General features: G+C 42.2%; 1 protein-coding gene and 1 long non-coding RNA gene across 4 annotated transcripts; one reads left to right on the forward strand and one right to left on the reverse strand.

The window, feature by feature from the left end:
- Positions 1-582: 582 nt before the first annotated feature.
- Positions 583-16,759, forward strand: LOC307034734 (pannexin-1-like). 3 transcript variants are annotated; one of them, XM_079673614.1, is made up of 8 exons: positions 583-770; positions 4,935-5,134; positions 5,817-5,932; positions 8,287-8,474; positions 9,155-9,433; positions 9,591-9,813; positions 14,637-14,868; positions 15,359-16,759. In XM_079673614.1, the coding sequence occupies exons 2-8, from the start codon at positions 4,954-4,956 to the stop codon at positions 15,439-15,441; spliced, it is 1,302 nt and encodes a 433-aa protein (XP_079529740.1). In that variant the 5' UTR covers positions 583-770; positions 4,935-4,953; the 3' UTR covers positions 15,442-16,759. The 3 variants fall into 3 exon arrangements, with proteins under 3 accessions (XP_079529740.1, XP_079529738.1, XP_079529739.1); XM_079673612.1 differs by having other exon boundaries at positions 585-746; XM_079673613.1 differs by lacking the exon at positions 583-770 and adding an exon at positions 786-947.
- A 1,574-nt stretch (positions 16,760-18,333) lies between these two features.
- LOC307037229 lies at positions 18,334-20,478 on the reverse strand. The gene is made up of 2 exons (XR_013807626.1): positions 19,921-20,478; positions 18,334-18,733 (listed from the first exon to the last, which is right to left on the reverse strand). It is a non-coding gene; the product is annotated as an uncharacterized lncRNA (long non-coding RNA).
- Between the last annotated feature and the right edge of the window lie 1,468 nt (positions 20,479-21,946).

A 21,946-nucleotide genomic window follows, 5' to 3' on the forward strand; every position in this document is an offset into this window, starting at 1 on the left:
ATTCACTCATATTTTGCTATCTGTAAATCTGCATTTACTGTAAGTAGGCTACTGTACTGAAGTAAAACAAATACTTAAGTAAATACTTAAGTAAAACAAATGGGGTACGTGTTCTTTATTTGAGTATTTTCATATTAAGCTACTTTATATTTTACTCCACTACATTTTGTTGGCAAATGTTGTATACTTTTTACTCCACTACATTTGTTTTACATATTTAGTTACAAGTTACTTTGCAGATTTCGGTTATTAATAACAAGTTACATCTCCACACATTATTATATACGATCATAGATTAAGCTACACGGAAGTGTTTGAAATATTTCAAATAAAACCCACTTTTACCGAGTTCAGAGGGAAGAGATGAACAAATAAATGCACCAATAATGGTAATAAAACGACCTTTACTTGCTACTGAGTATTTTTACACAGTAGCTACTTTTACTTTTGAAAATAATGGCGTATTTATTCCACCTTTGATAAACACAATCTCAAAATGTGACTCCCCACATCACAAACTTCCGAGATCCATACGAAGGCGGCATTGCAACTGTGAAATCAGAGCTGTGCATATGCACTTGAACGCATCTGTTTTTCATGGGACGGAAGGAGCTCGGCGGTACAGGAAACACTTTCAGTAGAGCTGCTGGATGTGGATCCCCGGAGGACTGCTGGAATCAGCCACAAGTTATCTGAGCTGCCTCTGACAGCCTTGACACTTTAACACACACGCTGAGCGGGAGAAGGTCGGTAACGTTCGTTAAGTTCAAGTTCAGTATTTCGTTTAATATGAAATATAAGCGAACGTCAGTATTCGTTATTAGCGGGAGTGTGTTGTGCTCTGAAGAGAGGCGGTATGGAGGTGAAGTGAGGTCAGGTAACTGCCGGGGATGAAGTCTCTGCTCAACGTCAGACTGCCTTCAACAACAATGATTCCGTGGTGGAAAGTAACTAAGTACATTTACTCAAGAACACTGCTAAAGTACAATTTTGAGGGATTTGTACTTTACGTGACTATTTACATGTGTTGCTACGTTGTTCTTTTACTTTATTATTCAGAGGTAAATCTTTTACTTTTACTCCACTACATTTATTTAAAGAGCCTGTGACACGAACCCAACAACTGTTGTGCAATGAAATAGTGGGCTACTAGTAATCTCGAACCATCAGTTTAAAAAAGAAAAAGCGATACCGTTCCGATAAATATCAATAATTTCGAACATCGCGGGAAAATTCCTTCGACTCATTTTGAGGTTTTGGGGGAAGCCGGAAGTGACGTCAATGCGGGAACGCTTCACTGTGCGGCGAGAGAGCCAAACACGGACAAAGTGTGTTGTCATGCGTAGAAATGGTGAATTACTGAGTTTAGGCACGTTAATAACGTTTTAATGAAGTTGACTACAGTATATTCATATTTGTCAGTGCTTTCATGTCAATTCGGCGAACATAAACATAAATGATCGTGGTGAAGATGATGATTAAATTAGGATTAAAAATCGGTAGTGAGAGCTGCTGAATTTCCTCCCGTCGGATGTGATATAAAAACAAATCGATTATTTTTGTAAACTCAAGTGGATGAAACTACATTTATTAGTGCTTTCATGTCAATTCGGCGAACATATGATACATTAAATGATCGTGAGGATGATGATTTAAAAATATTTTGTTTGAGCCGGTCTGCATTTCCTGATGAGAAAACAAACCTTAGCTTTTTGTAGTTGCAGTCAGTGGTGTAGTGGGCGTTGGACGCGGGGGTACGCCGTACCGCCACTTATTTGAAGCATGATTTCTTTTTTAAATAGACTAATACATCTAAAATCATTGCCAGTGTTATCAGTTGCAAGTGTGTGTTTGTTGTAATAATGACGAAAACATAATAGGCAGATTTCACAGTAATTATAATAAAAACGTAGCTCAAGCATTTATGCAACTTGATTTGAAGCGTGTGTGTGTGAGGGGCAGAACTGTGTGTGTAGGGTGACCAGGTGTCCCGCACTGTGCGGGACTGCACACACAGCATTTTTATTATTTGTCCCGCGTCCCACACATTGAGACTATGTCCCGCATTTGAGTGATAGTCGCGCAGAAAGGCCGGATCGGTTCGCTGACAGCCGGCACCGCCCTTTATTATTATATTGTCTAAACGGCATCATGTAAGTTGCGCTGACAGGCGACACAGAGGTCCCCAAGCCCCCCCCCCCCAGTTGACAGTTCACGAGCGCGTCCATAGTGTCTCCCGTCCACCCACCACCCCGTCCACCCAGTTAAACATCCCCACTACACCACTGGTTGTAGTAGTACACCAACATGGATTAAACGTGTGTTTTTTTTTTTACCACAATGTTGGAGAAATTAATGGATAAAATGCACGGATTATTATTATTATTATTATTATTATTATTATTATTATTATTATTATTATTATTATTATTATTATTATTATTCCCACTCCGATCGGGACACTAGGTCCACCGTTTCCCCGCAGCGAGGCTCCCCCCGTTGACAGTTTACGTGGGCTGGGCTGGGTGCAGTGGCGGACTGGCCATCGGGAGGAATCCCGATGGGCCGGTACCGAAGTGGGCCGGTCGGATAAGTCACTAGCACATCCCCCACTTCCCCCGTTGACAATTTACTAGTTGTACCGAAGTGGGCCGGTCGAGAGTCCCGGGCTGATTTTTAGTCCCAGTCCACCACTGGCTACATGACCGTATGATCGCCCATATTGACGCACCTAATTCCTAAACTTCTAACAGATACAAAATAAACCGATCCTTCAGCCTCATATGAGCTCTGACACGTTCAAAATTAAACTGTCATCGCTGTCTGAGCTTGCTGCTGTGTGCGCCATGGTGCGTTTACATGCAGATGCTGGGATCCTGAACGGTGCAGCTGGAGCGCTGTGCCCGCATTAACGTCACCCATAATTTGGCGGGACTTGAAGAATCCCCGAGAAGATCCAGGAAATGGTCCACATTGAAGGGCAGATTAATGGTTATCAAAGTACAAATATCCAAAATCAGTTCAGTAACGGTTTTCAAGGGGACAATATTTACTCAAATTGATGGGTTTGGATGATGGGGGGAAATCGTGTCACAGGCTCTTTAATACCTTTTTAGTTACTTTACAGATCTAGATTAATGATGTGAAATTGAAAGGTTTATGTCAACTAAAAACAATATACACGTTCCTCTATGATAATGCATTAGTAGATTGTAAAAGAGCAATTGTTACTGCTGCTCAGAAGAGAAAATGATTGCCAATTATGGACTTTGTTACATTCCTTTTTCATTTCAAGATTACAAAGCATTTGTAGAACTTTTTCTTCTTTTACTTTAATTTAATTAAGGTGTTTATTTCAGAATCAGAATTCCTGTATCAGTCCCATAGCGGGGAGGTGAACAGTGTTACAGCAACAAGTGGAATAGCAGATAAAAAAAAGGCATGCAATAATAAAAAAGAAGAAAAGCACACTTTGATAAAAATAAAGACAAATAGGAACACAACCATGGCTAGAGCAAGAGCAATGTGTAGTAACAATTAAAAAAAACAACGAAGTGACATAAATAACATATTAACGTAATCTTCTAAAAATGAAATGTTGGGAAATTTATAAAAATGTATTTGTGTATTTCATAAAGTTTTTAAACCAAACACCAGTATTCAAATGAATGTCTTATTCATTAGGGATGTTAGAGTTGCTTTAACAAGCAGTGACAGAACATTGGGTAAGAGCCCGGGTGATTAGAACTCTGTGCTGAGCAGGTGAACTGTTTACTGGAGGCCTGCTTTGCATTCAAAGGAAAATGTGCTCTGGTGAAGAAGGAACATGTTGATATCCTACACAGAATGAATGTAGACATCAGGGGGGTATACTACGAAGCAGGATTTTCGCTTAGCCGGCTAACTTCAGGGAAAACTCCGGCTTTCCGGTCCTACGAAGCTAGTTATCTTTTTAGCAGGCTAGATCTCCATAGTAACGTATGCTGAGCGGCTAACCTGCCCCGGAGCAGGTTAGGTTGCAGGATAACAGCTCAACTCAGTGAAAGCACCGCCTGCTGACCAATCAGAGCTCCGTGTGCGGAGTTTAAAGCGATCAAGTCATATTACAGGAGAAAGGAAATACAGAAAAACTGCCGTTGCAGGAAAGGCGGCCGGCAAAAATCAACTGACTGTGAACGTGAACATTAATAGAATATCACCTCCCATCTTCAGAGCAATCTGACTATTATAACATTAGCGTTAAGAAAGCTTACTTAAATATCTACCACAACATAAGTAACCGGATCAAAGTAACATTAAGTACAGTCCGAGGCATATCACATCATAATGTGTCATATATTTCCTTATCTGAGTCAGCTGAGCCGTATCTGGCCGTGCAACACTCACAGTGTCACATACTGTATGCAGAAGTATTATTTTAAGCAACACATTAAGTTGACGAAACACTCGAGTCAAATGTAATTAAAGTCAGATCATGTCTTAGACGGGGCAGTGATATCATAAACCTGTTAATGTACGCATTCAAACACTTTTTCTTTTACCAGCTATATTCACCTTGCAGGTGCAGCTATGTGGCTTTGATCCTGGATAAAGTGTTTGAGTCATGGATGTTTAAAGTTTAACGTCTTCATATTTGTCTAATTATATAGTTGACTTTTCATTCAGGAAGTATGACGCTGCGCTGTCAGTACGCTTCTCCATGTTTGTGATTGGTTGAATGCTCCAGATACTACCCCTTTCATGTGAACCCGTACCTAACTAGATAGGGCACGGCTTGATAACCCGTGTCGTAGTACCGTTTAGCGAGAGCGCGTATGTTTTGGATTAGGCCAACCGGCTAACTCAAACATATCCAGGTTAGGTTGAACCGGCTTCGTAGTACAGGCCCCAGGTGCTTCTTGGTGTGTGTGCTCAGCTGTTAGTGTTTGCTGCAGGTGACAGAGCAGCGCTGAGATGGCCATCGCACACGTGGCTACAGAGTACGTGTTCAGCGATTTTCTGCTGAAGGACCCGACCCAGGCTCAATACCGCAGCGTCCGCACGGAGCTGGCGGTGGACAAGATGGTGACCTGTGTGGCCGTGGGCCTGCCCCTCCTGCTCATCTCTCTGGCCTTCGCTCAGGAGGTCTCCGTGGGTGAGTGGACCACAGTCTGTTCTGGCTAGATTACTACTGTCTGAGTCGGGTTGGTCTTTGTAAACATGTTTTGGCCTTGGCTGTGTCCCGAGACTTTTCACACTCTTAATACACATATCTTGCTACCGCCTGTTCTCTAGCATTCGACTGACAGTAGGGTTCCACTGTGACCATTGTCAGGCAAATTATCCTACGGATGTCACCTGCTATAATTATCATATCTTATTTCCATTTGTTTCGCATTTCGGTAGGCTGAAATGTAAACGGCTTAGTTGCCTGTCCCCTGTGTTCCTGTTTCTCTGTGTTTCTGTTTCTCTGTGTGACCTGGGTCGGAGGCTATAGCTGCTGCAAACACCCATCCTTCCAGCTGGAATAGATTAATACTGTCAAGTATTTTCACTCTTCATTAAATAACACAACTTTGGTTTAACTTCTATATTTGTTCATTTCTTACCAGAAGGAGTTTAGTTGTGGAATGTAAAAGGTTCATCTTAAGGTTACATCTTAAAATCCTGACATCCTGAAGTGTCAAACCAATGAACAGCCTGATTCATTAACTTTGACAGTCTGCAGATTAAAATGTTGAACTAACATTCCTGAAAAAACTCTGCCTCATTTCCTCATTTCAGTCAAATCACTGGTTCAATCCGTTTGTGTTGTTGTCTGTCTCTGTTGTGCTCAGGTACCCAGATCAGCTGCTTCGCCCCCTCTAACTTCTCCTGGAGGCAGGCTGTGTATGTGGACTCGTACTGCTGGGCAACTGTGCACACACACACTCTACCTCTGTGGCTGCACAAGGTACACACACACACACACACACACACACACACACACACTCTACCGCTGTGGCTGCACAAGGTACACACACACACTCTACCTCTGTGGCTGAACAAAGGACCCACACACACACACACACACACACACACACACACACACACACACACACACACTCTACCTCTGTGGCTGCACAAGGTACACACACACGCACATGCACACGCACACACTCTACCTCTGTGGCTGCACAAGGTACACACACACACGCACACACACACACACACACACACACACTGCCTCTGTGGCTGCACGACACACACACACACACACACACACACACACACACACACACACACACTCACTCTACCTCTGTGGCTGCACAAGGTACACACACACACACACACACACACACACACACACACACACACACACACACACACACACACACTCTACCTCTGTGGCTGCACAAGGTACACACACACACACACACACACACACACACACACACACACACACACACACACACATACAGGGGCGCCACCAGGGATTTTGGGCCCCATGAAAAGATATCACATTGGGCCCCACCACCAGGCACAGGCCACGCCAACCAAGCACAATTGCTGTAACCACACCTCCAGAACCCAACCGACTAATTTATGCTTTAAATAACTCTACCTGTAGGCTTGCATCTATCTTGTAGTCCAATACTAACTGCACAATATTTACTGACACTGAGCTGTAAAATATAACACTGTGCAGACTGCAAATTCTACTGCAGTATAATTCACTATTTGATATAACACTAACATTCCTGACAATAGACCTCAATAGTCATCTTTTATGGTGTACATGCCTTTTTAATAACATTTTTGAATGGAACATTCATAAATCAAAATAAATATAACTTAAATATATACATGACCTCTTAAATTAAAATAAAGTGAACATTAACACCAATATTATCATTTATAGAATGCTAACAAAAAAAATAACATAAGCAGCAGATTTGTTTTATTAAATATACATACCAACTACAAAATAAGCGGGTATTAAAGTGTAAATGGACAACAAAACGGAAGTGAAAAGGCCTGATGGTGGTGCTAAATCAGAGCCTATTACCTGTTCTCAGTCTTTTTGCACGGCCGAGCCGATCAACAGAAAAATAAGACCCAATTGATTTGATAATTGATTAAGCTTTAAAGTATATTTTCATTCAAACATTGTGTCAGTCTCACATATAGAGATACCCTGCTCTCCTCCTCTTCTATCATATCAAACTAATGCTTTTGGCATTTAAATACATCACCTTGGACTCCAGAAACTGCAATTGACATTTTCACTATTTTCTAACAGTTTATACACCAGAATATATATCTAGAATCAGCCAATAAATGGAGAATGAAGTACTTGTAACGTGCAGCTCTTATGTCCTGCTGCATGGACATAAGAACAGTCTGAAGGAAGTCCACTTGTTAACCTGGCTAACTTGTGAGAGTTTCATCAGTTGGTTAAATCATTCAAATGTCAGTTGTTTCCTGTATATTGTATGTTTCCTTGTATAGTGTATTTCATAAATACAATACAGTAGGTTCAATTTCCATTCTGCACTGATGACTTTCGTTGAGTCATTTCAGGGTGTGGTAGAGAACATGTATATTGAGATGTTTTTAGCCAAGAAGAAACAGGGCCATATTAGGCATGTCTCTACATTCCTAAATGGACTTTTATGTTGTAAAACTCGCAGCACTAGAACAGCAACAACACACACATGTTGTGTAGAGACAGATCTGGATCCACTGTGCAGCTTCTGTCACTCAGGTTACTAAAAGAGTCCTCTTCTTTTCTTCACACGCTATTTCAATCTATCATTTCAAACAAGAACAAATGTCATTAAACCAAGAGGTTCAACTCAGGTCTAATGTTAAACTTGGCAGTGAAAGACAACGCCGGGTTGTTTCTAAAATCCAATAAAAAAACTAAAAAAAACTGGTGACAACTAAAAAGACAACCTGAGAAAGAATGAAACATTTCATAGTATTCTAATATTGCGGTGAACCGTCTATGTTTCTTGTAGTTATTTATTAGCTCTTTTTACTCTTAGTGTACAGTTGTATTATTATGCTGCTGTGTTTATTGTATATTTGGAACTCTGGCACAACAATTTCCTTGGGGATAAATCAAGTACTGTCTTATCGAAGCCTTCGACCCAACATGTTTTTAAAGTGGTCTTCATATTCAAATGAAGTGCTTGGCCATGAGCAGGTCGCATCACATTGTGCTTGTTTCTGAACTCTTCCCTGAGGAAGTGAGATCACGTGTCAGCTAAAGAGAGGACAGAGACACTGTGCCTCATCTCACTTCCTGTCTCTCCTGTGCAGTTCTTCCCGTACATCCTGCTGCTGGTGGCGGTGCTCATGTACGTCCCGGCCCTCTTCTGGAGGTTCACTGCGGCCCCCCTCCTGCAGTCAGACCTCAGCTTCATCATGGAGGAGCTGGATCGCTGCTACAACCGCGCCGTCACTCTGGCCAAACGCCTGGCCACCGCAGGCCTGCTCGGCCCCGACAGGTAGAGAAACAGCTGGAGGCAGGTCAACCGGCTCAGATAGAGCATCGCAGAAGAACAGTAGAAGTGAAGAACAGAAGCAGAAAGAAAATCCTGCATTTTATACACAGCTGGCGTCAAGAGCTCTGCTTTATCTACTTTCTGTATATTTTCTACTTTCTTGTTTATTTCTAGTCTTTTAAATTGTATTGCACAAGGCCATGTCTTTTTATGCTGCTGCAACTCAAACATTTCACAAATTGGGATCAGTAAAGTACTATCTTATCTTATATGTTTCTCCAAAACACAGTTTATACTGTGAGATCATTTATTTACTTTTCCAACCCTCTGTTGCTGTTCACTTATCTGACGGCAGCTTCACTTTGAGCCAGATGAGTGGAAGGAGTGTACTACGACAACATCTGATTTATTATTAACGTCACACTCAAAATTTGGTTTAAAACCTTGAAATGTTTAAACCTCGCTGTTTTATTTAAGCGTTCAAATGACAACCCAAGAGTGACGGTTAAACTCAGAGGTTGGTTCATGTGTGAATGATTTCAGAGACAGGGACTGAGCACCAAATACGATCGTTGCCTCTTTTTGAAGATGCAATATGTTGCAATAGTTTGTACTTTTATATTTATCAAGTTAATCAACAAAAGCAAATCCTCATCCTCTGCTGTTCTCTCCCCCCCACGCAGCGACCCCACTGACGGATGTTTTAACTACCCTCTGGTGGAGAAGTTTCTGATGACTAAGCGCTTCTCGCGCTCCATGCTGTTTTACTACCTGCTGTGCCGGGGGCTGACTCTGGTCACCCTGCTGTGTGCCTGTGTGTACCTGGGCTACTACCTGCGCCTGGCCTCCGTCACCGACGACTTTGGCTGCGAGTTGCGGGTGGGGCTGCTGGCCTCGGACCCGGGGGTCCCGGAGAAGGTGCAGTGTAAGCTGATTGCTGTGGGGGTCTTCTCTCTGCTCAGGTACGTGTCTGTGCAGTGCAGCTAATGAAACGTAACAATTATCATAATGATATATGAATCGGCCCATTGTAACTGATTTGATACTTTTAGGGTGCAGTTTTATTTCAATTGATTTTTCTCCAATAACCGCAGTCTGTTTCCTTCCCTCTGCTTCCAGCTTGGTGAACTTGGTCCTGTTCATTGCACTGGTTCCCGCGGTGATCTATGCCAGTCTCCGCCCCCTCTTCTGCAATGGACATGCCCGCTTCCTGGAAACCTACCAATCACTGCCCACCGTGAGCATCCTGCCCGCCCCCAGCAGTTGCTGGGACGACCTCTCTCTGTATCTGCTCTTCCTGGAGGAGAACATCAGCGAACTCAAGTCCTACAAATACATCAAGGTCTGCAAGTGTGTGTGTAGTGGCATCCAAGGTTTCCTTTTGACGACACGCAATCCAAAGCAATAAGCAGCCAAAGGTTTTCAGTCAAAAAATTTAATTTATTAACAAAAAAGTATTGACTTAAATAGTCTCAAAATAGCTAATCTAAATCAATATTTCGGCGATATACTTTCCTATATAAACTATACTTTTCAGTTTGTTTAATTTCCATGTCCTCCAACAAGGCTACAATACATTGGTCACAGAGCTGTAAAACAGTTACAGCTCGTGACACCACATGATGATTTATTACGATCAGAAGTCTCAGTTTATATCTGACTTTGGAGTATACATCGATTCCCGGGGGCTACCTCTAATGCAGCCAGGTGTTCCTGGACTGTAGCTCTGCTAACTTGAACAAATTGAACCTCAGCACTTTGTGAGAGTCTATAAAAGGTAGTGAGCCATCTAGCAGAGAGGTCCCAGTGTGAGAAAAAGTTTTTAGAGAGTACTTGTCCATGGACAAGTGAGTTTGGCAATTTACTTGTCCGAATACATTTTTCACTTGTCCAGAATTGACACAAATTGGGGCCACTGGAATCTTCTTCTTCGCCATCATATTTTACATTTTCCCACGGTTTTTACGACACCGCTAACGTAAGTGAACGGTAAGATTTTACTGCATCACACATAGTGTTGGTATTGTTTGGATTTTAACGATTCCGGTTCTGCTTTTCGATTCCAGTTATTTTCGGTTCTCGATTCCGGTTCTTTGAGAGGCAGGGTGTCCGCGGGGTCTTAAAAAGTATTAAAAGTTGATAAATCAATTTAGCGAAAATTAAGGCTATTAAAAAGTATTAAACGGCATTTTCCAAGGTATTAAGAAGGTCCACAGCAACCACAACATGAAACACCCTTTAATTTACTGAAACGACATGTCGGGAAACCCCACAAGGCGGCCCCATGCATAGTGCGCCGTAAAATGCTGCTTATTATTTTAAGTTTCGTTGCCTTGCTCCGCTCTGTGTGTGTGTGTGGGGGGGGAATAAACGACTACGGTAATGGGTCCCAAGGTGGGTAGACCGGCATACGCAACGCTCTGGGGGTCCAACTGCTCCGTGTGTGCTCTATATGATCATTTTCTGATAACGATAAAAGAGCCCGCCTCCCTCTCCCCACGTCTCCTGCTGCTGCTGGGCTGTCAGAAGAGGGGGAGAAAAAGAGAGGCCGTCACCGTTTATTAAATATTCTTCTATTATTATACAGAGAACAGAGTCCTTATCAATTTGTTTTAAAGCTCAATAAATAACAAAGAAGACCTCTGACCAGCACTTTCCTAATTTTGTACGGAAGATTTAAACTTTAACGGACATGTTGACCTGCGGAAAAATTTTTTTACGGAAACTGCCGCACGGTCCCCTCGTTCCTTGGAAGAGGCGGAGAGGTGGGTGTTTTTCATCTGCTGGTGGACTATCTGAGAGATATACAGCAGGAGAACACGCCGTCCACCGCGGAGAATAAACAGAAGGGCAACCATGCTCCGGGGTCTTCTTCGCTGCTTTTGGTGTATTTTGGGCGGCAGCAGCGCCACTTACAGGCCTGACATATGTACTACATCGTTTCCATCATTTCCAGCGGTCTAGTGTGAACGGACACTTTAATGAATCGAATGCGTGTGAACGGAATACTTTTTTGCGCTTGCGTATGCATTTTACCGTGTGGGGCCGGGGTCTAAGCCAAACTATATCCGGTCACAGAGGTCTGCTATTTTAAAGTAAAGTCAACACATATCGACCCTAATATAGTCTATATTAAGAACGAGAAAAGTCTTAACATATATATCCTTTTTTGTAAACATATGACAAATGTGTGAGGGTGATGACGTCAGAGCATCGTCCTATGTGCCAGGGCTTAGCCCCGGACAGCCCCAGCCCAATTTAACCCCTGGGTATTTGTGAGGGAGCTCCTATATGGCATTACCCCGCTGAAGCTCACCAAAATTTAACATATTTCATAGTTCAAAATGTTGTCAATTGTTTTGTTTATTGGTCAAATACTGGTTTCTAATGGTTTCTGAGGAGTTTTACTGGAATGAAAGAGCACAGACTACAGAAGCAAAAAAAGCAGCATACTGCATTAAACCTGACCTTCACAGAGAGGTTGAAGTTCATGTGGAAAGGAGGCTTCAGTAGTCTGTCTGCACTCTGTTAAGTTGTGCTATCTTACAATCAATATAGTAAATGTGAGGTAAAGTGGGTTGCCAATCTAACCGGTTAGAACTCAAAGTTGCGATGAGGTCTTAAAATGTATGGAAAGGGTCTTAAAAAAGGTCTTAAAAGGTATTCAATTTGACCTCAGGATTCCTGCATACGTATACCCTGAGAGGGTAAAAATAAGTCCCATGACAAACTGGGAGAAAGTCAAATCTGTATTCCTATTTACAAATCACTTCATACTGTTTAATTTCTTACGGTTATTGAATACAATTATATAAAAATAATCTCTGCATTGTTTAGTTAGTTCTAAGTGGTTCAGTTTGAGAATGTACAATTGGCCCAGTCTCCTCTGATGTTAGACTGCAACCTGCCTGTGAGACAGAGTCCAACCACACAGTCTGTGTGTCCAACACATGTCCTGCAACACACATGCTGCAACCTGCCTGTGAGACAGAGTCCAACCACACATGTCCAACACATAGGCCTAATAATAATAATAATGCATTATATTTATAGCCTATTTAGGCCTAGCGCTTTTCCAAAACTCAAAGACGCTTACACATGTCCTGCAATACACATGCTGCAGCTGCCCAGCTGCTCACTGTTTTTAAAAGTAAATAAATAGTATTTTGATTTCAATAATGTACTTTCTATACCCTGCTTCATAAACAATACTGACATCCCTGTGCTCCTCCGAGTCTGGGGGTCCGGGGATGTGAGTACAGCGCGAGGACACAGGGAGGCTGCTTCACTTCATAAAGGAAATGGCGGTCAATATTAACAACACAGGAGCTAAAACGCTTAATAACCTTCATTACATGTTAGAGAAAGAACATAAGAAAGTTTGACAAAGATGAGGCTGTTAAACGGGCAGCGGATCCGTTGTGTGTAGAAAGAGAGAGAGAGAGAGACGCTGAGCTCCACCGTGCAGCGATCAGCTGATCCGGAGCATAGAGAGAGAGAGCTGCGGTCCGCGTGGCTCGGCCTCGCCTCCTGTCCTCACAACTCTTATCAATCCCGGGACCGGACAATTGTTATTTGTTCCTTCTCGGAACCGAGTTTTGCTTCCCAACCCTGCCACTGTGCTACACTTCCCGCCCCGTCCCCGTCTAACTGTACAGAAAGCGGCGAGGTGCATTTCCTTAGGAATCGACAAGCAGAACCGAAACTAACATTTCTAAACGAACAATTTGCGAATGAGTTCTGCCTTTTGTAAACTGAATTTATCAATAATTACACAATAAATCAGGGCGAAAAACGTCACTTGTCCGTTGAAAGATCTACTTGTCCGATATTGTAAATAACACGTCCCGGACGGTGGGACGTGTACTCTTTCACAAACTGGGTCCTAATAGTTTGCTTTAAACTGCCAATGGTTGAAATAGTGACAGTGGGCTTGGACTGTGAGCCGTAGGGTCGCCGGTTCAAGTCCCCGACCAGACCTAGATATGGAGCGTGGACTGCTACTTGGGAGAGGTCCCAGTTCACCTCGTGCCCTGCCGTGGTGCCCTTGAGCAAGGCACCGGACAACCCACCCAATCCCCCCACACCCACTGCTCCCCGGGCGCTGTACATTAGCTGCCCACTGCTTCTAGTGCTAGGATGGGTTAAAGCAGAGGTCACATGTCACTGTGCTGTGTGCATCTATGTGTGACCATCAAAGAGGTTTCATCCTCTGGTTCTATTCTAAAAGGTCGAAATAGCAAAGTAATCGTAAACTTTTGTAACAGAAAGTAAGAAGATAAATAGTTGAAATGGCTAACATTAAATGATGTTCCACATACACTTGTTCAAATCAGAAATGAAAACTCACCTTTCATAAAGTGTCTTTGAGTTTCCAGAAAAGCACTTTCTGCTAACTACATAAGTTAGCAGAAAGTAAGGTCAGTTGAAAACGTTAAAGGTAATACATGTTATTTAAGGGATGAATGTTCAACATGCCTGGCACTGAGAAACAGTTGGAACAGATGAATAGTGAAACAGCCATCGGGGGGGGGGGGGGGGTGTGTGTGTGTGTGTGTGTGTGTGTGTGTGTGTGTGTGTGTGTGTGTCATCAGCATCTCATCTTCTACCTTCTTCAAACTAATGTTTATGTTATCAAGGAAGAGTAGAGGCGTGTGATCCTCCTGTGGGGACAGCTTTCAGGAATCACTTAATTTGTCATTCAAACAATTTTGGAGTTTCAGGATAAAGCCCTACAGCACTAAGATGCCACTGTTCTGACCCCCTATGAATTGTGGGCAATTATGTCGTCAGACTAATGAACTATTAACTACTATTAGCTATTGCTGCCAATTTGAAATGCCATGATGTCATATATATTATTTTCATGTTAATTCAGATATTAGGTGCGTGTTTTTTTATGATCCTCTTAAATATTGCCTGTGTGTGTGTGTGTGTGTGTGTGTGTGTGTGTGTGTGTGTGTGTGTGTGTGTGTGTGTGTGTGTGTGTGTGTGTGTGTGTGTGTGTGTGTGTGTGTGTGTGTGTGTGTGTGTGTGTGTGTGTGTGTGTGTGTGTGTGTGTGTGTGTGTGTGTGTGTGTGTGTGTGTGTGTGTGTGTGTGTGTGTGTGTGTGTGTGTGTGTGTGTGTGTGTGTGTGTGTGTGTGTGTGTGTGTGTGTGTGTGTAGGTGCTGGAGCTGCTGAGGAGAGAGTGCTCCGGAGAGGACTTCGATGCCATGGGGCTGCTGCAGACTCTCTGCCTGGTGAAGATGGACACTGTGGATGGAAACAAGCAGGGGGGCGCTGCAGGCAAACAGGATGCAGTAAGGAACTCTGGCAGCAGCCCCTCAGCTGCCAACAGCCACAGCTGTCCCAACTCCAACCCAGACCCCCACAGCAAGAGGGGGACCCAGATGAGAGGTGAGCACATTAAATCACATTTCATCTAAAAGAACTCTTTTGTTTCAGGGTCATTTTCAGTTTTTTGTTAATCTAAGTCAATTTGGAGGGAAGGTTTTAAAATGAGGTAGAGGAAGTGCCACAGAGACAATAGAACAGAACCGGTGCCCTTCGCCTGCATGCCTGATGGCATCGTGTCATTCAATGATATTTCATCTAATAACACAAAATAAAGTTTGACTTTCAGTGTTTGACTTTAGGCTCTTTGTGCCGGCAGGGCTCAGAAAGGATTTGGACTTTTGGAGTAAAGCCAAACAATCACTTGTGATTTCTACATGAATAGCTCTGTCCGTTTCCAGTCTTTATGCTAAACTAAGCTAAGCTAAGCAGACTCACTCTGTACAGACTGTGAAGCCCTCTGGGAAGATTACTTGCCAAATAATTCAACTTGAATGAACCGAAGACCAAAAGCCTAAATAATATTCAGTGACATGCAGCAATGTGTTTTCAGAGCTCACTCCTCTGCTGCCAGGAAACGACCTGACGGGGGGAGGCGGCCACCACGGGGGGGCTGTCCGCCAGCGAGCGCAGTGATGCTGCACTGAAATCATCAGCATCTCATCTTCTACCTTCTTCAAACTAATGTTTATGTTATCAAGGAAGAGTAGAGGCGTGTGATCCTCCTGTGGGGACAGCTTTCAGGAATCACTTAATTTGTCATTCAAACAATTTTGGAGTTTCAGGATAAAGCCCTACAGCACTAAGATGCCACTGTTCTGACCCCCTATGAATTGTGGGCAATTATGTCGTCAGACTAATGAACTATTAACTACTATTAGCTATTGCTGCCAATTTGAAATGCCATGATGTCATATATATTATTTTCATGTTAATTCAGATATTAGGTGCGTGTTTTTTTATGATCCTCTTAAATATTGCCTGTTGCTTCAAATGTTAATCACATGTCTGATATATTTCCTGAGTACTTTAAATAAAGCAGGATAGTGAGTGTGCAGTAGAGCCGGCTGCCTTAACCTGCAGGATGTGTCTAACACCATGCGTCAACTTTACAGAGTATGAAATGGTCTAAATTGCAGTTGTACAGTTCCCTTCAAAAAGAAGAGGTGATATTTATTTGCACTGTCATTGTGGGATTATGTACTTTTGATGAGATTGATGATCACATTTCAAGACTCTGCCGCGGTACTACAGAGGAACGCAGTGAAGCAGCTTTATTTCAGAGGAGAGTTCTCAATGTTTTGTTTCTTTGAATAGTTTATTCAAATAAGTTGTTTTACATGTCACGCTACAGCTAACAGCAGTACAAACACAAGCTTTGTGACATTTATCCATTTTTCAACAAGAATGCTTCAAATTGTTCATTCCTAATAAATGTCAATAAGTATAAGGCAACAGCACATCAAAGGTAAGAGCTCAAAGGATATTCAGCTTTATGTTGATCCATGGGAATTCATTTATTCTTTTTAGATGTTTGGGCTCCACCTGGAATTGAACATGTACAGCTTGTTGGGGATCTCAGGGACACTCACATGACAGTTTACTCTTCTACTTTGAGCCTCTTCCACTGCTTGTATATATGAACTGCACTAAGTGGAAAGATTTTTACATATCATGAAATTGCTGGGGTTATATCTCTTTTTTGTGTTTTTTGTATCACTTTTCTGCATTTCTTTTTTACATGATTGGGTCCAATTTCTGTGCATTTGGCCATTTGAATGTAAAGTCTTGGAAAGATACTGATGCTTGTTGTTCTATGAGAAAACAGTGTTTCATTCCTCATGTGACTTTTTGCTGCTGGAAACTGCTGTAGGTAATGTGTGAGATGCCATGAATGTTCATTATGACACGTGTAGGACTGTCTGCAGCCTAAGAAATAAATATGGTAGATTTACTGCTGAGTCGTGTGATTACTGTATGGGTTTGACTGAGTGGACTTTACGCAGCGTCTGGACCATGGTCTGGACAAAGAGGATAAGATGGTATTCAGTGAAGTGGAGGATAACCTCCCAAATGTTTAGTGAGTTTATGATTCTAACAGACACATTCAGAGCTTAATCAAGGAGGAACTCTTCACAGGACAAAATATATCAAAAAATGCTGGCAGTGCGGTTTTGACCTGCATTCAAGACATAACAAAAAAGGCAGCCTTATTATGCTATAATATAATGTTAGATTGTTCATTTGAATGCATTGAAATGTGATTGTCACAGCTGGTCGTGGTGAAGTTAATTTGAATAGTTTTATACTTTAGAACTGAATTATTATAAGCCAATCATTGCGTAGTAAATCTAAAACTAGACACAAACAAATATAATGGAATAAAATGTAGCCTGCAATATTCCCTCTGAAATGTGGGGGAGAACAAATAGAAAGTACTGTAGCAGAAAATGCTATTCTAACAGAATGTTGTTAAAAGCTAGACTTATTACATTACAAAACACTCGTGAAGACATGAAATTTATTTGAAAGTAAAAAAGCATTCCTAAGTATCTTTCTAACATTTACAAGATTCGATCAGCCGTTTGTGAATCCACTTTTGATTGTGGTTATATATATTATATACAGTAAGTGAGTGGTGTTCCACTTTAACCCGGACCCATTTTTTATTTTGGGAAACTTTGGGCTTTAATGGTAAAATAACTCTTATATATAACTTCATTAACGAGGATGATTTGTTGGTTTAAGTTATTTTGAACATTCTTTGAATTGAAGAATAAGAACATATCAACTCAATATAATTGAATCAGCTAAATTAACTGAGCAGATCATAATAATATTTTTAATTGTGCATATATGTCACTTTGGGTTTACTGTGAAAGTTTAGGGTTAAAGTCCCGATGTGACATCAGTGTCACAGCGATGTATGTGTCATTTGTTTCATTTCAATTTGATCAAGAAAGGTTTCCACAACAGGTTAAATGTAATAAAGCACATGTTATGTAAGCATTTTAATTCTTAAATGGCTTGAATTTTACCTTTAGCAACAACAAAAAAAGCTTTTGAAATGTAGCTCGTTATGTCACATGACGTCAGTATGGCACATGGACATCTTGGACATGTTGTTATGGGAACACAAAATCACATGTCCTGGACCATAACCCACCAGACTGTTCAGTGTGTGCCATTGCTAGTGGAGCTAGTGGAGCCTCGCAGCGGCGACACCACACTAATTGCGCCGCATAAACGCAGGGTGCGCCGCATTGGGAGGGAGCCTCAGTTGAGGCCCCAAGCAAGTCTGCGTGATCTTCCTGTAGGGAGGGACGGCCCTGTGTATGTGCGACAGGGCCAGAGAACAGTAATAACTCCCATTCAGGGTCGCTTTCAGGCAGCAGAGTGTGCCTGTAGCAGGTTAACTGTTAGGAGCTCCATATTTGTAATTCAACTGGTTTTCAACTGGGTCAGGAATTGGAGAATATTCAAATCAGTTGCGTGTAGTGTCGTGAAAAGGGAGTCGGAGGCGGTGTATTCAGAATGGAGTTCCAATCTTTATTAGCCATTAATAACAGAGTATAGTTACACATGACTGCTCTGCTTGATGCGCTAGCAGGAATGGCAGCTGAAGCTACAGGTGTTCCCTCCTAAAGGGTCCGTGTGGCAACACAATAGGAGAGGTGAATTATGTCCAATAACGTGTCACCACACAAGCCCCCCCAGAATTTACGTGTAAACAAAATCCGTATGGCGGGGAGGAACAACCCGCCTGCCCCCACGAGACCTGCGCACCGGAGTCGGTGCAGCGACCTCCGCCTGTGCGGCCCCCGACAGAGGAGGGACAGGAACAACAGGCCCACACTCCCTGACAGGAATCGAAGCCGGGGGTCGGCCGAGCCAGCACTACCGGCCGGTCCACGTCCAAGTGAGCAGCCTTCACATCCAACAAAACAATAGAGGATACCATCATACAACGTATTTACAAGCTACATTTACATACTTATCACCATTTAAAAATACCCATAGTTTCAAAGAGCATTTCACTTAGACTTGCTTTAAAAACATTCAGAGGAATACAATTGCTCAGTTTCAGTTTTAGCTGTAGACTGTTCCAAGCAAGTGGCGCTGCGCACATAAAAGCTGTCTTACCTAAGACAGTCCTTGCTCTTGGCACATCTAACAACACTACGTCAAGTGATCTCAGACAATAGCTGCTTGCAACTCTCTGTGTTATCAAAGAGCAGATGTAATACGGGAGTTTACCCAACATGGCTTTATAAATAAACGTATACCAATGACTGAGCCTCCGTACAGTAAGTGATGGCAAACATGCCTTGGTAGCAGTGTACAGTGATGTGTAAGTGCTTTACAATTTGTGACAAATCTCGGTGCGCTGTGATAGGCGGCATCTAACTTGTTCAGGCAATGGGCAGGTGCATTCATATACAACAAATCACCATAGTCCAGCACAGGTAAAAAGGTCACAGTGACTAGCCTTTTTCTGGCTTCAAAAGAGAAACAGGACTTGTTTCTGAAAAAGAAACCTAGTCTAACCCTCAGCTTTTTAAGCAGGTTATTGACATGAAGTACTTTTCTTCTTCTAACTTTCTTTATTTGATTGATTAACTACTATGGAATGTATTCAACTACATTGTACCATTATTATGTTAGGACTCCTAGCCTACATTGTTCTATAAAGAGTGCATTCTGTAGATATGGTTTTTGATTTCTTTTATCATGGCTATACTTAATAAAGTTTTGGTTTTGAAAGTTATCTGTCATTGTCCTTCATGTCCTTGCCATGCATTTGTAGACAGAATCCATTTGACACGCTTTAGAATTAACAACCATAAACTTCTTATTGAATATGGTCGATACACAAATACTCCTGTAAATGACAGGTTGTGCAAACATTGCCATGAGATTGAGGATGAAAATCATTTCCTCCTAGAATGTAAACGTCATTATAAAACTTTTGATAAAGTCAATTCAATCTTTAATCCAGAACTTACTAACCAAATAAAATGTCTTTAGTTGACATGTCCATTAATAATAATAATAATAATAATAATTGTAAAGTATATAATGCTAAGAAGAAAGGGCTGTACCCGTCACATTTACCCAACTTTCATTTATTGGTTCAGCCAAAGAGGTGCGTTTCACATCCTTCATGGCAACCAATGTTGTTCTCAATACCGCTTTTTCTAACACCACAATGACGAATTCCCTGTGTGAACATATGCAATCCAAGTCGTCTGTGGACAGTTTATTTTCAAGCTCTTCAAGCTCATGACAACACATGTTCCTTAGAGGATTGTCCATGGCTACACACCGATGGCAAGTACACCATTCATGTACAGGTTTCCCAACTCGTCCCCCGAAATCAATTGCACGAATAAAGGGATCGTCTCCAGCAAGATCACCGTGCTGTTCATCCTCATCGTCACTGGATTCCTGACGGTTCTGGCCACTTGGCTCGAACCTGTATGGCTGAATTCCCCCATCCAATCTCTCCACATTACACAGAACTTCTTCCTCGGCTGACGAGTCCGAACTCAAATACTCCGCCATGTTTTCGTGTGTTTACAAAGTGAACGCACAGATGACGTCACAACCTAGTTTTTCGGATCACGTGACTAATGAAATTTGCCAAAATGGCAGCTGCCTGACGGAATATACAGGTTTTGATCAAAAAGAGCTATAAAATCATTATTTACCGGGGAATATCGCTGATTTCTTCAGGGTATGGTTTAAACATAATGTTTCACTAAATACTGAAGTTTTTATAAAATATCTAATGAGTGGAGCATTCCTTTTTAAACATCCATGACTTAAACCAGGCATCCTCAAAGTCCGGACTCCGGTCCGGATCCGGACCGAACGACAACTGTCTCTGGACTCTGAGCGAAATTATACTTTTCATATGTATTATCTGTATTATCTGTGTTATTTTTGAGACAACGCAACGAGTCAAAATTCTCCGCTGTGTACAAACAGCGCTCTATCTGTCTGTCTGTCTGTGTGTGTCTGTGTGTGTCTGTCAACGCATTGGTCCAATCACATTCAGCATCCCGTCAGCGTTTTTTCCCCCCCACCAACACTCTGCGAATCAGAGGCACAGTAGGGCGGGTCTTCGCGGAATGCGGGTGGGAAAAATGTGTGTTTAAAAAAAAAAAAGTCAGAGCGAGAGTTAACAGCTCATCTAGTTGCATCTGTACTGTAGCTAGCAGCCTAGTTTCACCTACCGGGGACCCCGGGGCGGCATGGGGTGGCAACTGCCACCCTAAAAATAGGCCTTGCCACCCAGTTGGCAGCTTTGTTTTGAAAGAAAAGTTGTGGCTCATCGGACATTTATGAGAGAACGTCTCTAATGTCCGAGTGCAAGTGAATGCAGCACAAGACACACGTCTTGTAACGCACGTCAACCCATGGCGCGAGCGTTGAAATATGATTGGCGGCGATTTCATTTGAACGGTACGGCGCAAAACGAGAAGCATTCGGACCATAGACTGATTCGGACCTAAGTACTGAAGGAATGAGGTATTTGCGGTCTACAATGACAGAGAAGAGACTGTCAAGTTTGGCTGTACATTGAATCAATGGCTGTTCATTGAATCAAAACGCACTAAAGCTTTGGATCTTACTAATTTGGTGAGGCGTTTTGCTGAACAAAATGGTAATCGCGGCATTCAGCTGTAATAGACATGATGCTCTGCTCACGGGATGAGCATACAAAACTGTTAAGATGATGACCTTACGAGTTTTTTCTTTGTGGGGGTCTGCCCCCAAAAAACTGTTCTAAGTCCTGAGAAAGTCAAATAAGACGGTGTGTAAAACTACACTGCCCAGCCAAAAAAAAGTAACCACTTTTTTTTAACTAGGCCAGTAGGTAAGGACTTTCCACTGGATAATAACTGAAGTATAAAATAATGCATGACTGAAGTGATGGAGACCATGTTTGAAGGCAAACAAAAAGAGGAAATGACAGGTCAAATAAAGCAAATCCCCCTCTCAGATTCCACAGCAACCAGAAGAACATAAATACTGGCTGGTGATTTGATTAATCAGCTTTGTGATGGAATACAAAATGCACAGTGCATTTCCTTAGCTGTGGATGAGTCCACTGGCACCACTGACAATGCTCAGT

The sequence above is a fragment of the Notothenia rossii genome (genome assembly GCF_949606895.1).
Source record: "Notothenia rossii genome assembly, chromosome: 4".
Classification (NCBI taxonomy): Eukaryota; Metazoa; Chordata; class Actinopteri; order Perciformes; family Nototheniidae; genus Notothenia; species Notothenia rossii.

Bases quoted from the DNA above. Each gene is read 5' to 3' on its own strand.
- LOC307034734 (XM_079673614.1), top strand. From the start codon at position 4,954: ATGGCCATCGCACACGTGGCTACAGAGTACGTGTTCAGCGATTTTCTG. The intron at 5,135-5,816 runs GTGAGTGGACCA...TGTTGTGCTCAG, and splicing joins CGCTCAGGAGGTCTCCGTGG to GTACCCAGATCAGCTGCTTC. The intron at 14,869-15,358 runs GTGAGCACATTA...ATGTGTTTTCAG, and splicing joins GAGGGGGACCCAGATGAGAG to AGCTCACTCCTCTGCTGCCA.